Source organism: Carica papaya, chromosome 4 (genome assembly GCF_054855325.1).
Source record: "Carica papaya isolate Zhongbai chromosome 4, ASM5485532v1, whole genome shotgun sequence".
NCBI classification, from domain to species: Eukaryota; Viridiplantae; Streptophyta; class Magnoliopsida; order Brassicales; family Caricaceae; genus Carica; species Carica papaya.
In genome coordinates, this window is record NC_142312.1 from 3,976,173 (window position 1) to 3,993,087 (window position 16,915).

General features: G+C 36.0%; 2 protein-coding genes across 2 annotated transcripts; both read left to right on the forward strand.

Moving 5' to 3' along the window:
• Positions 1 to 3,961: 3,961 nt before the first annotated feature.
• HK1 (histidine kinase 1) lies at positions 3,962 to 11,403 on the forward strand. The gene is made up of 13 exons (XM_088217445.1): positions 3,962 to 4,649; positions 5,090 to 5,332; positions 5,470 to 6,267; positions 6,444 to 6,691; positions 6,866 to 7,025; positions 7,266 to 7,392; positions 7,506 to 7,595; positions 8,243 to 8,437; positions 8,550 to 8,619; positions 8,830 to 8,872; positions 9,147 to 9,287; positions 9,395 to 10,567; positions 11,061 to 11,403. Exons 1-13 carry the CDS (start codon positions 4,395 to 4,397, stop codon positions 11,274 to 11,276), a joined length of 3,759 nt encoding a protein of 1,252 aa, XP_088073571.1. The 5' UTR covers positions 3,962 to 4,394; the 3' UTR covers positions 11,277 to 11,403.
• A 468-nt stretch (positions 11,404 to 11,871) lies between these two features.
• On the forward strand, positions 11,872 to 16,772 carry PAD2 (proteasome alpha subunit D2). The gene is made up of 3 exons (XM_022052702.2): positions 11,872 to 12,131; positions 14,611 to 15,025; positions 16,349 to 16,772. Exons 1-3 carry the CDS (start codon positions 11,959 to 11,961, stop codon positions 16,508 to 16,510), a joined length of 750 nt encoding a protein of 249 aa, XP_021908394.2. The 5' UTR covers positions 11,872 to 11,958; the 3' UTR covers positions 16,511 to 16,772.
• The last annotated feature ends 143 nt before the right edge of the window (positions 16,773 to 16,915 follow it).

The following is a 16,915-nucleotide window of genomic DNA, read 5'->3' on the forward strand; positions in this document are numbered from 1 at the left end:
ATTTAGAAAGCTAACCTTCTAGGTGTTTAGTTTATCTTGCTACTGGTCTAGGATTCCATGTCCGAATCAAACCCTTGGCCAGGAAAGTTTGAGCAAGTTGTGATTTGACACACACTCGTGCATTATTTGCAGGCTTTTGCATGTTTATGATTACTTCACTGTTTAAGTGACCTCAAAACGGGTAATCTAATTGCTGATTTGCCCTATTTACTATTCTTTTTCTCTCCCTGGAAAGAAGTGGGGGATTGCTTGGAATCCATTTGCTGTACACTCTTTATGATATTAAATTTCACCACTTTTGCCTGGTTTTGACAGTGAAGTTAAGTGAACTATCATATTCCTTGCCGAGAAAAAGAAAATATCAAAAAACAAAGCCACTAGTGAAGGGTTAAACATCATTTTTTCCTCGGGAGTTTGTCCAAACTTTTTTGTTTTGGTATGTAGATAATTGGTAGTTTAATCAGCTGTTATTAAAGTTTAAATACTTCCCCTTCTTTTTGTATTATTGTATTTGCCTAAAACACACATGTATCACTTCCTACCAGAATTGAAGGGACACCTTTGTTTTACTCCGAAGATTAATTATATCAACAACATCAAAATATCCATGGCAGTGTCAGAGAAAATGTGTTCTGGCACCAATTGGATGGCACAAAAACATCCCACTGATTTCTCCAACATTAAACCACCCTAAAGGTACTTGTAGATGGTAAGAGTTCAATTCTTTTCCATAAGAGATTACGGGGTTTGAATTTGTATGAGCTTATCGTTAGTGCTTTTATTTAAAGATTGTTGTGTCTTTACTTGTATTTGCATTGCAAAAAATTTATTTGATCACTTAAAAAAAATTCTAAACTATGTTGGTTGTATTCTCCTACCTGATAATTCAACTATGTCGGGTTTGTGCTCCATTTTTTTTTTATGTAACTTACACACGTCTAGAAACCGTGTTTGGCAGCGCAGGTGCAGCATTGAGTTGTTTCTGGGTGGGTCCTGAAGCATCACAATCCACATCTAAAAACACCCAATAAACAAAGATAATGTATACATTGATTAAAATTAAAATTGACTTGTGGGAATACCACTCAATACGTATTTATATATATACACACACACACACACACACACACACACGCAGGCACAGAGGATTGGGAAGGTATTGATGTGATGGTGGTTGAGTTGGGTTTTGTTTTTATTAGTTTGTCGCTTTAATTTTGCGCCACAAGTTTTCCTCAATAACCCATTTTGAACTTTTTGAAGCTCCAAGGGACGAATCAAATACTCCCACCAGTGCAGAAAGAAACCACCCCATAATCTGTGCATCATGCTCTCAATTGCCCTTTTTCTTACGGCCATTTCTAGTTGATTCTTTTGTCTGATTCTGATGATAACCAGTTTCTCAACACTTACATATGTAGTGTCTGTCTCCCTTTATTTAATAAATTTTTAATTTTATTAAATAAAATATTATACGTCGGTAATGTAATTATAATTACAGTCAATAAATACCATTACCATCTTAAGTAATCTTTTTTTTTGTTAGCATTAGATAAATCTGAAAAGCTTTGTGCATAAATAGTTTAAGAATATGTCAAAGTTTATCACAATTCACGACTGGAATAATAAAGAGAGATTGGGTCGTGATTCACGAATGTGTGGATAATGGAGATATTCTCGCTGTCAATAAATCTACCAAGATAGATTTGTCAAATGTGTTTACAGCCCAGAAGCACAGCAAAATAAAATTCAAGATAACTCCCACTACTAATTCGCATCCATCCACCCACCCACCCACCCACCATCATCACATCACTCCTTCCTGACACCAAAAATAAACTTTCTCATATATACTTCTAATTATTAATTAAATTATAATTACTACAAAACCCTATCTAAACTTATTTACTAAAACCAAGACTACGTGGGTGGCTAACTTTTAATATAAAGTTACTCATAGAAATATTATCTTATGGTGGGAATTTAATTTTATGTGACAGGGAATGATGATCTTTTGAAAGCTTTTAATAATTAATTCCATCAAAATTTAACTAAAAACATATTTAAACATAATATGAAATCGGGTTTTTCTTTATTTTTAAAAGCATGCATATATATATATATATATATGTAATAAACAATGAACCTACGACAACGATGATGATGATGATAATATTTCTTAAATGTGTAGCTAACCCTTTTAGCTAAGCAAATAAAAATGGCCTCGGGTGAGCACCAACTCTGCAACTTTAACGTATGAACCATCACCTTCAAGGTATTTCAAGCACCTTTTCTTTTTCAGAAAATAAAATAAAGGTCCAATAAATAGTAATGAGGTAATATAATGGTCGGTTTTAGAAAAAAATAAGTTACATTTTGGGCATATATTATATATACAAATTATTATATTATATTATATTATATTAAAAAGAAGAGGTCTCGTCGAACAGATTTATAAGGTTGGTGGATTTGTGTTTAGTGATGTGGAGTCATAAAAGTTGGATTCTAGAGGACGAAGCTAATGCCAAGTCAATCCACATATTGCACCCCCCCCAATATTATTTCCCTCAGCCGCCCATATTGTACACATTTATATCTATACATATACATATACATACACACAAATTGTACGTTCCCTGTGTAATACATACATACATACATGTATATATGTATGTATACGTATGTATGTATATGAGCAATTGATGTCTCTGGAATTAGTGGGCTGTTCTTAAATTACCACTTGCCTTAAAAATCTCTTAAACTTTTGAAGTGCTAAGTTTAAGTTTCTTGTGACCATCTCTTTAATCCTAAGTTTAAGTTTTAACCATGGAAATTAAGCAATTATTCCAATCCTAACTCTTATCATTACATATTTTCATACACTTTTAATTTTATTTATTTACAATTCATTGTAAGTCTATAATATGTAAATTGATTTTACTCTATATATTTATAGGCGAGTTATTAAAACTTATTAATTTAATTAATTAGTAAAAATTATTTTTTTGAATTATTTTTTTAAAATATTCATATATAGCATAACTATTTTAGTTTTTTTTAAAAAAAAAATAAAAAGAAACTAGGTATTTGAAATAAACTGAAAATACAATAGGATCAAATTATAACCCAAAAAAAAAAAGTATTAAATTGTAAAAAATAAAAAACTTCAGAGATTAATTTTATAATTTATCTTATATTTATTTGTTCACATTTTATATCATTGTAATAAAAAAAAATATAAATATTACATAAGATTTATTTTTTAAAAAATTTATTAATACTAAATTCAATTTAATCATAAAACTCTACTAATACACTAATTAATTAATTTACATTGATATCCTCAATAATCAAATTGGTTCTTGTGGACCATTTGTTTATCCCGTCATTGATTTCTTTTATGACTTCTTGACAATAATTTTCAGAATAATAATAATGAGAAAACTTAAATTTCTAAAACAATTTCAACAGCAAATAAAATTATTCAAGTTTTAAAGTCAAGTATAATTAAGTTTATTCAAATGTAAATGCAAATTTATTTTTAACTTAAATTTGGCCCCAACAATCAAGTAAATTACTGTTTGACTCATTAAATTAGATTTTTTAAAAAAAAAATTTATACTTAATTGAAAATTTTTCAACTTATGAAATATTAGTGAAATAGATGTAATTAACTTATGAAATACTAATGAATTAAATTTTAAATATATTAAATTAAATATTATGTAATAGATAAAAACTTTGCCTTGCACCTTAAACACTAAGAAAATTCAGGTGAAACTCCACGAAAACCAGATAAAGATCTAAACTTTCTTCTTTTTTAAAACTACTGCGTACTGTACCTTAAAAACCCACTTCCTTTTTTTCTCCAAAAATTCATTTCAATCGTGCACTAAGCACCTAACAAGGTTAAAACCAAGTAGCTTGCTCTGCTGCCGGACATGGCGGCTTAGCAAAAGTTCTGTTTCTTTTACCGCTTTCATCGTCTCAAGTTCTAACGGTCGAATTTGGGTTTCTGTAATTGCAGCAAAAACAAAAAAGGAAAAAGAGTAAAAAAAAAAAAAAGAAAGAAGAGATATGTGTCAAAGATGCTATGGATGAGGAATCAAACAAAAACCACTCTCACTCACTCACTCCCTCACTCATTCACTCACTCTTCCCCACTTTTGAAAAACCAGAAAAAAATAAAATAAAATTGACAAGAAGAAGAAGAATAGAATAGAATACAAAGATGGTGCCTTTGCCTTCAAAAAGTGGGAAATGACAAATGACACAAGAAGCAAATACTATTAAACATCCCACCAAGAACTCCTCCTCCCTCTCCCTCTTTCTCTCTCTAACAAATGCATGTGCAGATTGCTTCTGACTAATGATTGTAGAACTTCGTAGTATCAAAAATGGCGCAAAAAGCAGACGAAACCCCCTATTCGACAACTTCGGAGACCTCCCCGGCTCCAAACTCGCCAATGGGTACTCCTCTCAGAAAAGTTTTCGATAGAATCTTCGATTTTGCTGCTCCTTGGAGAGGGAACCCAGCTCCTCGCGGTCGAAGGATTTTCCACAGAGACGTGGAGCAGGAAGAGTTTCAGTATGCCAGCACGCACTGTCTTTCTTCTTACTACAGCGTCTTCGTCGTCCGGCTTGCCATCATGGTAGGTTTAAATTTTTTTATTTCTCTCCTTCTAACCCTTTCTGGTTTATATGTTTCTTTACTAATTCAACAGTATCAGTTCGGTTTATTTAATCACATAAGCAGAATTAAGAACTGTGTTAAACTCATGTGAAGTTGAAGTTGTTTGTTTTGGTCTCAAATAGATTGGATTTCGGATTGCTTAGAGGTTAATCAGATTGAACTCGTAAGTATGATTATTAATGGCTCTTGTAGGGGAACCTGTTCTAAAATGAATGACCTATTTGAATTCTTCCACTTGTGTCTGTTTTCCTGGAATATGGCTGTCGTTTTTATTCTGCAAAACATTTGAAATCTGGGTCCTAGTTGATCTAAACCAGTGAGAGCGTTAAAAGTTCTATGCCCCTTTTAACTTTGTTGACAAGAAAAATTACTTTGCCATAATTGGTGTCATATATGCAGGTCATGTTAGCAATTTTAATTGGGCTGTTAACTATTCTAACATGGCATTTCACAAGGAGCTACACAACACAATCACTCAACAGCTTAGCGTATGGCCTTCGATATGAACTCCTTCAGCGCCCTATTTTACGAATGTGGAACATCTTGAATTCCACCTCTGAGATAACCACTGCACAGGTTAAGTTGTCAGAGTATGTAATTAGACGCTACAACAAGCCCGCAACACAAGCAGAAGAAGTTGAGGTTGATTAATTGTTTTGACAACTTTATATTTTGTATTAGTGGGATCAAGTTCTTCTCTTTGTTATTGTTTTGAGGCTGCTTGGTGATATACTTTTGATTTGTTTACTCTTTCCTTTTTTCTATTTGATTTCCACTAGCTTTATGAAGCAATGAGGGCCGTAACATGGGCGCTGTTTGCAAGTCGTAAAGCTCTCAACGCCATAACCATAAATTACAAAAACGGTTTTGTCCAAGCTTTCCATAGAGATCACAGGAGCAACAATACATTCTACATCTACTCTGATATCGCAAACTACTCAATTAGTGCTGGTGCGACTAATAATGAGGACATACTTTCATTGCGTCAAGGGTGGAATGATCAACTCATACATGGCAACAATTCTGCAATTTGGTACCGTGAACCACTTGATCCTGTCACTGGAGAGAAGATAGGAAAGCAGACGCAAATTCCACCAGATGATCTAATAAACATTGCAGGCCTTTCTGAAGTTCCTGATGGTGTAGCTTCATGGCATGTGGCTGTGAGCAAGTATACAGATTCACCATTGCTATCGGCAGCATTGCCAGTATGTGATGCTTCCAATAAGAGTATAGTGGCTGTTGTTGGTGTTACAACTGCACTTTACAGTGTTGGCCAGCTAATGAAAGAGCTTGTTGAGGTCCATGGTGGCCACATATATTTGACCTCTCAAGAGGGTTACTTGCTGGCTACTTCCACAAATGCTCCTCTCCTAAACAATACTACAGCGAGGCCCAAGCTAATGATGGCTACCGATTCTCAGGATAATGTCATAAGGATGGGAGCACAGTGGCTACAGAATGCCTATGGTAATAAGCTTCCGCCTGGTCATGTGGTTCATGTAGAGAGTGCCAAGCTTGGAAACCAGCAATACTACATTGATTCATTCTTTCTAAACCTAAAGAGACTTCCTATTGTGAGTTTCAATCACATTCAGCCTCTTTCATTTCACTGATACATCAACTAGGTTCCAAAAGTATATACGTACAACGAAGGGATTGAGTTGTTTGAAAAGTTATCATATAATGCTTGCCCATAAAATGCTTTTGTGTATTGTTGGATTTGCCTGTAAGTTATATGTATGTTGTGCAGGTAGGAGTTATCATCATCCCAAGAAAATATATAATGGGAAAGGTAGACGAGAGAGCCTTCAAGACACTGGTCATATTAATTTCTGCATCTGTATGTATCCTAGTCATCGGATGTGTTTGCATTTTGATACTGACAAATGGAGTGTCAAAGGAGATGAAATTAAGAGCAGAACTGATTAACCAACTTGATGCAAGAAGAAGAGCAGAGGCATCAAGTAACTACAAAAGCCAGTTCCTAGCAAACATGAGGCAAGTGATCTCAGTGTCTAGATCAATGCACCAAGAAGTAGCTTTTTTTTTTCAACTCAACCGCAAAAAGCAGAACAACAAATCTTTCTCTCCTGCGAGATAGATAAAGAAATTTAGGGAAAAAAACACGGCCAATAAGTTTACTGAATAAATTTCTTTTCTTGTGTATTACAGTCATGAGTTAAGGACACCAATGGCTGCTGTGATTGGATTGCTGGACATTCTTATTTGTGATGACTGCCTTACAAATGAACAGTATGCAACAGTTACTCAGATTAGGAAGTGCTCAACAGCCCTGTTACGACTCCTTAACAACATACTGGATCTGAGCAAGGTGAGATGTAAGGATGTGTTAGGTCATACAAGACAATTAATGACTTGGGAACACAAACCACATGCACACACATATATCAGGACTCGTCAGCTAGAGCCACAATTTAACATCTTTATATGCTTGGTTTAATAGTACCTATTCATCTGATGCAGTTCTACATTCATGCTGAGCTTATTTATTTTGAACAGTTTATTAATAATCTATGTATCCTTTATGCCTTCAAATTTTCATATTTTATAGGTAGAATCAGGAAAGCTGGTGTTGGAAGAAGCTGAATTTGATTTGGGACGAGAACTGGAAGGACTTGTTGATATGTTTTCAGTGCAATGCATTAACCACAATGTAGAGACTGTTCTAGACCTCTCTGGTATGATATTTCTGATGGAATAGAATAACTTCAATGATAAAAAAAGTTTGATTACCATTAGTAGTGCTATTATTACAAGCCTTGTGAGTACTTGCCTCTCTTCCTAATTTCAGATGATATGCCGAAGTTAGTTCGTGGGGACTCTGCCAGAGTTGTTCAAATCTTCGCAAACCTAATAAGCAATTCTATCAAGTTCACAACATGTAAGTTCTCAGCTGCTTCTTTGGCGTTTACATATGAGAAAACCGGAGAATTATCAGCCTAGCATAAAAATATGAGAATGATAAAAGAGAAATTCCACAATTAACTACTTGGTCTAACGATAGAACTGAAAACAGGCATAGGAAGCTACAGGGAAAAATGAAATTCTACACTGTCTTCAATTATTGTTGGTATTAATAAATCGGATCTGTTAGATTATGGACAGGCTTGACAGCCTGATGGCTAAGATAGTAAGAATCTTCCTTTTCAGGTGGGTTTTCCTAAGAATGGGATTACCAGTGCTACAAAATACTTGGTTTGTGGGACTGACATATCTTCTGATTCTCACAAGAAGACAGGAACTTTTAGTTTGCTCACACATCTTTTCTTAGAATTCTTATACTGAATTTTGACATCAAGTTTGTCAAAGCTTGATCTATCAAACATGTTCCATACAGAGATAAATCTCATTCCAAATCAAAATTGACAATTTTGTGTATGTTTGTTATCATAATGGGATTTTGCCAATCAATAGGAGTTCATCGAGAGTTGAGGAGTTCTTTTTCTTCGAGGATCATGGAACTAGAGAAAATTTGCCTGAAGTGATGAAAGTTTCTTTTGTTTATTTTTGTTTGTAATTTTTTTACAGCGGGTCATATTATTCTGCGTGGATGGTGTGAGAGCTTGAATTCTCTAAATGATGCAAAGAATTTTCCTCTTGACCAGAAGAAATCACGGCCTCCAATTAAGACGAAGTTGAAGCCACAGGGGAATCACTTGAAGAAGTCTTGTAAGAAAGACAACAAAATGGTCCTGTATTTTGAAGTTGATGACACAGGATGTGGTATGCAGCTTAGAAATGTCTTTGAACATGATTTTAATCCATCTATCAACTGTTTAAGGAAATATCCAGTTTCTAATCTCATCTGAATAATTTGTTTTTTTTATTTCTGAAGGAATTGATCCAAGCAAATGGGAGTCCGTGTTTGAAAGCTTTGAACAAGCTGATCCCTCAACCACTCGAACGTGAGTCGCTCATTTCTTGTCCATTACTAATCAATCATGAATTCATCAGCTGCAAATTTTAAGCTAACAAATCGAGTATGTAATTTTTACGATGATGTTAAACATGGCAAAATGAATATCTAATGGTATTAAAAAGTTTATGTAATCTATGCAAATATATAGAGTGAAGACGTTATCCTGGTTCTTTCTAAAGTACCTTCCTATTCTCAGGCATGGTGGCACAGGCCTTGGACTCTGCATCGTGCGAACATTGGTGAGTATATGAAGTTCTTTATTCATGAGAAAGGAAATTACCCGACTATCACCTGAATCCTTGAAGCTTGTATCTCTCCACAGTCCACTGGTTTCGTTACTACAACCTATTTGAACAACCATGTGAATTGGAGAATTTCAACTAAGCCTGGATAGCAGCAAATGCATTAGGCCGAAAAACATTCACACATCTAATCTTCTCCCAGTTTTACTGTTCCCTTAAATTTCATTCATAGTCTTTTTCTTTCATCATTTAAAGATGAGGGTGATGACAGGTTAACAAGATGGGTGGAGAGATAAAGGTTGTAAAGAAGAATGGCCCAGGAACTCTTATGCAACTATTCTTGCTTCTCAATACACCTGCAGATGGAGCAGAGCCGCATTACCAAGTCGATTTTGCACAACATGAGTTGGTGGTGAGTAAACTTTCATTATCCTGAATAGAATCATGGTGATAATATTATAGCCATTATGAGACTTGTTCACGTCAAGTGGGCTAACAAGTTTGGATTTTGAACTGCAGGCATTGCTTGCCCTTTATGGTAGTATGGGTAGGTTGATTATGTCCAAGTGGTTGCGTAAACATGGTGTCTCCACTTTAGAAGCATCAGAATGGAATGAACTAACGCAAATTCTTCGAGACCTTTTTCAAGACAGAAATCATAATAACAGATTTGATACCCACTATTCCCTTGGTGAACCTTTGAAAGCTGAATTGCTAAACATGCAGGATATGAAGAATCCAATTTTTGTCATAGTAATTGACATAGCACTTCTTGACTTGAGCACGAACATCTGGAAGGAACAGCTGAACTACCTTGACAGATTCTCTGGGAAGGCAAAATTTGCGTGGATGTTAAATCATGATACTTCAAATACCATAAAGATGGAGCTGCGCAGGAAAGGGTATATATTGATGGTTAATAAACCACTTTACAAGGCAAAGATGATTCAGATTTTGGAAGCTGTCACAAAAGAGAGAAGTATGGAAATGCAGAAGAGAAGTTCAAGTGCTTCAAGAACTACAACAAAACAAAGTGATTCCCATGAATGCCTTGAGATTGATTCCACTCAGTATGAGACCTGCAGCTCTGATGATTCTGACACGTCTGAAATTGGCGGTTCGAATTCCACAAGTACTTCGCATTCTAGAGAGAAACAAAGGGAAAAAATGAGGAAATCTAGCCCATCACAGTGTCAGACACAGAGAAAATGTTTTATCGAATTCAATCAAGCAGATTCAGAAGAAAAAACTAATTTAGGACCAGAAGCTCCAATCAAGCCCAAGCTACACGACACTGGAGATGCGAATTCGAGGAACACCAAGGAAGCATTATCAGTTTCCTGTGAGAGTTCAAAATGCCAGGAACAGCAGTATTCAGTTAGCAACAGTCCTGAAGATCAAGGTAATTCTTTTTCATCAAAGTCTAAGCAGGAACAAAAATCTCTCGAAGGCCTTCGGATATTGCTCGCAGAAGATACACCAGTACTCCAGAGAGTAGCAACCATAATGCTGGAAAAGATGGGGGCAACAGTGGTTGCTGTTGGCGATGGACAGCAGGCAGTTGATGCACTACACTGCGTGCTTAACAATGAAGAATATAAAAGAGATTCCCTGTCACAAGATGGAAGCACAAGATCGAGAAAAGAAATCTTGGATTCCCCTCCATATGACTTGATTCTGATGGACTGTCAGGTAAGAAGTGAGCCGAGTAGTGCTCTTAAATTGCTCGAAGTATCCTTTACTTACATCTGTTAGTATTTTGAAGTTTACATCTGTTTCTCATTTAATTTCTAAATCTTAATAATTTGTAGATAATTGAATCAATCACATTCGTACCTTCAATTCTATAATACCTTATTTGTACTCTTGTTGCTATTTGTCAATATAGGAATCATAAAAATATCTAACTTGGACTGAATATGGGATTAATTCGAAGTTGAAGTACTGTCTTCATTCAAATGCATATCTCATTTATGTTATATTCTCATCCTTGTTCACTGACCTAAAATTTGAACCAAAATCCACCAAAACAGCAAAACCAAGATTAGACCTAAAGAAATATTAACAACACAATACTGCATCATCCCCGACATTTTGAAATTCTTATATTATGATATATTTGTACATTTGCATGCTGCAGAGAGTTCTAATTAAGTTTTTCTCTGTCTCTATGGAGAATCTGCAGATGCCAAAGATGGATGGGTACGAGGCTACGAAAGCAATCAGGAAATCAGAAACAGGAACAGGCTTGCACATCCCGATCGTTGCCTTGACAGCTCATGCAATGTCATCGGATGAAGCAAAGTGCCTGGAGGTGGGCATGGATGCGTATCTAACAAAGCCAATTAACTACAAGCTGATGGTGTCCACCATTCTTTCCCTCACTAAAAGAACAGCTTAATTTGTTCACTTTCAAATTAAAGCAAGAAAAACAAAAAGCTAACACAAATATTTTGTCTTAGACAGGAGTTTTAAGTGTAATTACATATATATATATATTGTGAGCAGAAGAGCTTTTGGAGAATGCAGTTTAACATGTATACTATTATGTATAGGAGAATATTCAGTTTTCCTTGCTGCTTTCGGAAGAATAATAAAAGCTGGTGTACCTAAATAAATAGTACTAGAAACATTCTGTGCTTCAATTGCCAGGTTCTGCCATTAATGCAATTCGAGAAATGTCAACTCCAGTACTTCTCTAAAGATGAAAAATAAGGACAACCACCATTTTTTAGTAGTATTACTCTGCTGTGAAATTCTAATTTAAGACGTCGCTGCTGAGAAGACGAAGAGAAGGGGTCATGGGCCTTCTTTTGGGATAGAGGCAGCTGAAGGCCCAGTAAAATGATTTCCTGGGTTTTTTTTCCCCCTTTTTTTATTTAATAAATTTCGGAGCTTCTATCTGTCTGCGTGGCTCACTGTGATTGGAGATAATTTTGATAAATATTCTGAATCCACTTGCACTGGATTATACCTCATCCGTCTTCATAGTCCCTCCCGCTCCCTAGTCCCCGACTCTGCTTTGGCATTTGCTTGTTCAGAGTACAGAACCGAAACAAAAAGAAAAAAAAAGGCAAGAGAGGATGGCAAGGTACGATAGAGCAATAACGGTGTTCTCGCCAGATGGGCATCTGTTCCAAGTGGAGTACGCTCTAGAAGCCGTCCGTAAAGGCAACGCCGTCGTCGGTGTCCGTGGCGCCGACAACGTTGTCCTCGCTGTCGAGAAGAAATCAACTCCCAAACTCCAAGACTCCAGGTTATTGACATTTACACGCAGTTTCGTTTATCTTGTTCGAGTTAAATCGATTTCTATGGTTAGGGGTTGAACGAACCCTGATTGATTGGTGCTGATGCTGTCATTTGAGATCGTTGGTAACTTGGGACAATCTTTTTCCAGTACCAAACAAGGGGTGGATAGTTTAATGAAATTGTTTAGGGATTTGATTGATTGTAGATTTCAATGCTTTGCCATGAGGTCTTAAACACGATTGTAGTAGTAGCTGTTCTCTGAGTTTATTTTTGTTATGTTATGATTGAGTATATGGGATGCTTCATTGGTTGGATGAATTACGCGGATGCGGAAGAAGTTTAACTTCACTTTCTAAATAATCAAGAATCTTACAGATCTACAATTTGTATTGTGATTGTGGGAAAGATTAGGAATTTAGCAGTGTTAAGATTTTTGCTTAAATTTTAGTTTTCTGTTGGAATTTCTAATTGTGCTTAGACTTGTTGTCTCTTTTAGGAGAAAGACATTATTCCATACAGATATTGAGAATTTCCTCACTTGTTTTGAATGATTGTCTGATGCAATCAAATACTCGTTGTAGGTTTGACATCTTAGGCTTGATGCTTAAGGGAGTCAAGTAACAAAGTCAGTTACTATTTGAATTATTTTTCCTACTCCTCAAGCCCAATTTTCAATTTGTAGGTTGTGTATATCCAAGAATGCTATTTTTCAAAAAAAAAAAAAAAGAAAATGAAGAATCCTATATTTAACTGTAAGTATGCAATTTAATCCCTAATTTGTCTTCTTTCTTTTAGGCTTAAAAAAAAATTGCTTATTGTCATACATCAATTGATATCATCTGGAAAAGAAAATATTAGAGATGAAGAAATCAAAGACAAAAAGTTTGAAATCAACACTCCTCACGTTGTCTGCCATTGCTGAGTGATGATCAATTTTGCCATCATCACCAACTTCAGACAGCTCAAACTAGCCGTTTCCTGGAGTCCTACCCACAAAAGATGCTGGAAATTATGGCACCTGCCGCCAAAACTCTGTGGCACCATTATCTCACCAAATCTCTACCTTCCTAGTGGCAATTACCAACACCAACCATAGATCTGTAGCTGGGACCCTTTAACTCCTAAGAACCTAGAGTTTTCTCCTCATTACACATCTTCAAAGCAACCCTTATCTCTTAGAAAAACTCCTTTCAAACCAATTTGCATCTCTACCTTCCTAGCAGCAATGACCAGCACCAACCATAGATCTGTAGCTGGGAACCTTCAAGCCGTAAGAACCTAGTGTTTTCTCCCCATTACACAACTTCAAAGCAACCCTTATCTCCTCTTAGAAAACCCCCTTTAAGACCAATTTGAATCATTTCTGTCTAGCAAGGCAAAAGCAATGCCACTCAACTTCTCCATGATTCACGTTTGTATAAAGCCTGTGGTAAAACTCTTCAACCGCCTCATTCAACACGTTATCAACCTTGAGCTCGACGCACTATCAAGTTTTCAATAGAAGAAAAAATATTATTAAAGATAAGAAGGAAGAAAATACAATGTCAGAGGATAAGCTATCCTCCTAAAGCCTTGTTGTACAACAAGGCCAAAACATAATAACAGCAAAAAATAAGTAAATAAATAAATAAAAACCAACAAGAATCATTGTATTTCATTTCCCTTCCACCCCTCTCCCCAACCCCCCAACACCCAATTTCTATGGAACACATGGATGGAAATATCAGTAAGTTGAGCATGGGCCTGAGCTTATAAGGAAGCCAAAAAGGTCATCAGCTTCCATAGAACTTGGAAAGCAATGGTTCAGTCAAATATCCTATGGTTCCGCTCAGCCATAGTGTCCCCAAGCTCGCAAACAATGCTCCTTTACATTGTATTTTCGCTTCCTTACTCACCCCGTCCCCATACAGGTTTGAACTCATGAAACATTCCTATGAAGGAGGAACAACCCACATCGACCCACTACATCCTAGACCACAACCCAAATATGTTCTATTTACTTAGAAAAATAGAAATAAGAAGTTCATCAACAAAAGAATTAGAGGTAGGAGTAAATCTGGTGCAATTACTACTCAAAAATGATCTAGTTCCTTGCATAAAGATACTTTAGTAATTATAACAAAAGAATAGAATTGAATTGAACCAAAATTTATTTAGTTTAGGGGACATATGAACACAACAGGCTTCTATCTAAAAAGGAGATCTTACTGCAGTTACTGATTAAGAAGAATGTACGTCACCTTTGGAAATTTGACAATTATATGTAGTAGATGTTATCAAATGATTGGTTCAATCCAAGTTAGATAAAAATCAGCTCATCTATGTCATGTTGCTACACCCTACAAGGTATTAGGATTGATAAAGTAGGTTCAAGTAAGACTTTTGTTCAGATTTTCATGCTTAAATTGCTCCTATGGTTTTTCATTATTCTTTCCGGTATTCTCAAGGTTAACTTTATAAACTACTTCAATGCCTCTGTTTCACAGATCAGTTAGGAAGATTGTAAGTCTGGATAACCACATCGCATTGGCATGCGCTGGACTCAAGGCAGATGCTCGCGTGCTAATAAACAGAGCACGGATTGAATGTCAAAGCCATAGGCTAACAGTTGAGGACCCAGTGACAGTAGAGTATATTACCCGTTACATTGCTGGGCTTCAGCAGAAGTACACTCAAAGTGGTGGAGTGAGACCTTTCGGCCTTTCAACTCTTATTGTGGGCTTTGATCCATATTCAGGTGCACCCTCACTATATCAAACAGATCCATCAGGTACTTTTTCTGCCTGGAAAGCCAATGCATCTGGGAGAAACTCTAACTCAATTCGAGAGTTTCTGGAGAAAAACTACAAGGAAACCTCTGGGCAAGAAACTGTAAAGCTTGCAATTAGGGCATTGCTTGAGGTAAGTTTTTGTTTTGGCTTTTCTTTGCACATTGGAATTTCTATTTTAGGTGCGGGACTCTTAGTGCATGATATGAAAGTCTATTTGTTATGGACTTGTTAACTTTTGGTGCTATCACTTTTGGAGGAGCATTGTTAGTACTCATTGTCTGCTTGGAGCTAGAGAGAGAAGCAAAAGAAAGTAAATGGAGGAATGGGAAGAGAAGAAAAAGTATCATCTTTTCTTTCTCTGTTTGGGAGCTAAGAAGTAGAGAGTGAATATTTGGTTGTTGGGTGAAAAAGACAGGAAAATATAGTCTTTATAACCAGATATATACTATATCTATATTGAGGTAGTTATATGTATGTATATACTGCAGTTTGCATTTATATGCAGTTTATATGTACTTATATATTCAGTGTTATCCACTGCATGTGTGCCTATGTATATGGATCAAAGCATGTATATGCTAGCATATACAGTATTTACTCACTATATATCAGGCATGTTTCAACCTTTTATTCTGTCTGCACTTATGAAAGGTCAAGCCAACACAATAGGCATTGCTATGCGAAGAGCTTTACTTGGAGAAATAGAAGGTGAAATCAAAATCTATGGCAAGGTTCGCAATTATACCAACGGAATTCTGTCTGCTATAACAAAAAAGTTGGGTCGAGGGAATAATATGGATAAACCTAGTCCCTCTATCATAAAAAAAAGGTTTGTTTGAAAGTGTACCCTCATTGTGAATGTCACTATTAGTGTGCACATGTATAGATAGTATCTATACTCACAGTGTATATGTGACTGCATAGATGCCACTTACGAATGTATTAAAATAAAAATAATTTTTATGTTTATTAGTGTAAGCAAGGGTAATTTGATTTTTCTTATTGACCTATTTTTACTTTTTCTCAATTTAATTCCAATTAGGGTAAATTATATAATCTGTAGAGTGAAAGGAAATGGAGGATAAATGTTAACCCTCCTCCATCTCTATTCTCTGCGAAAATTGAACTTCCAGAATAAGTGAATAAAATGCTTTCCGCTACCTTTGCTCTGTTCCCCTCCCTTCCTCAGATCCAAATATTCCCTTAGATTACTAATGGATCGCCCCATCTGTGAAGCTGATTGAACATTTCAGGAATGTTAGATGCATTTAATTGATGTACACTAGATTTGGTGAATTTTACCAGGGTGCAACTTATAATGTATCATTCATATTTTTGGTTGTCAAACTGATGCCAGGCAATAAGTACCTTCAACATTCTGTCTATTTGCATATCAATTCGAAATATTCCAGCAATCACCATCCTAATGAGTTTATATTACACCTACATGCAGGTTGTTGAAAGTGGGGGAAAGAACATAGAAGTTGCTGTAATGACAAAGGAGCATGGTCTGCGCCAACTTGAAGAAGCAGAAATCGATGCCCTCGTAGCTGAAATTGAAGCGGAGAAAGCAGCTGCTGAAGCTGCTAAAAAGGCTCCTCCTAAAGAAACATGATCTCAGATTCCCCTCACTGCATCTTTTGATTCCTGAATGACCTTTGTTGTACTGCAACTTTTATAAGTCCATACTTGGGAAGTCGATCAGCATTTGCTGTGATGCCTTTCGGAGTAATGGCAGGATAGGATATTTACAAACCGATGTTAACTGGTGAGATCCAATTAATTCATCTGAAGAACAGTTTAGCTTCAGAACATGAAGCAGAAATGCATTTGTACTTGTATGGGTTTATGATTTTTAAGACCGCAGTTGGATTGCATGGCTTCTTTTTTTATGGCTCCAATACCATTATCAGATTTGCAGGCCATTCTGGTCACTGAAGAGGGGGGTGCTGTGTGGCCTCTCAGGTAATGTCATTACACAAGTTAATGCATGGTTATATTGAAAATAAAGTCTTCAGTA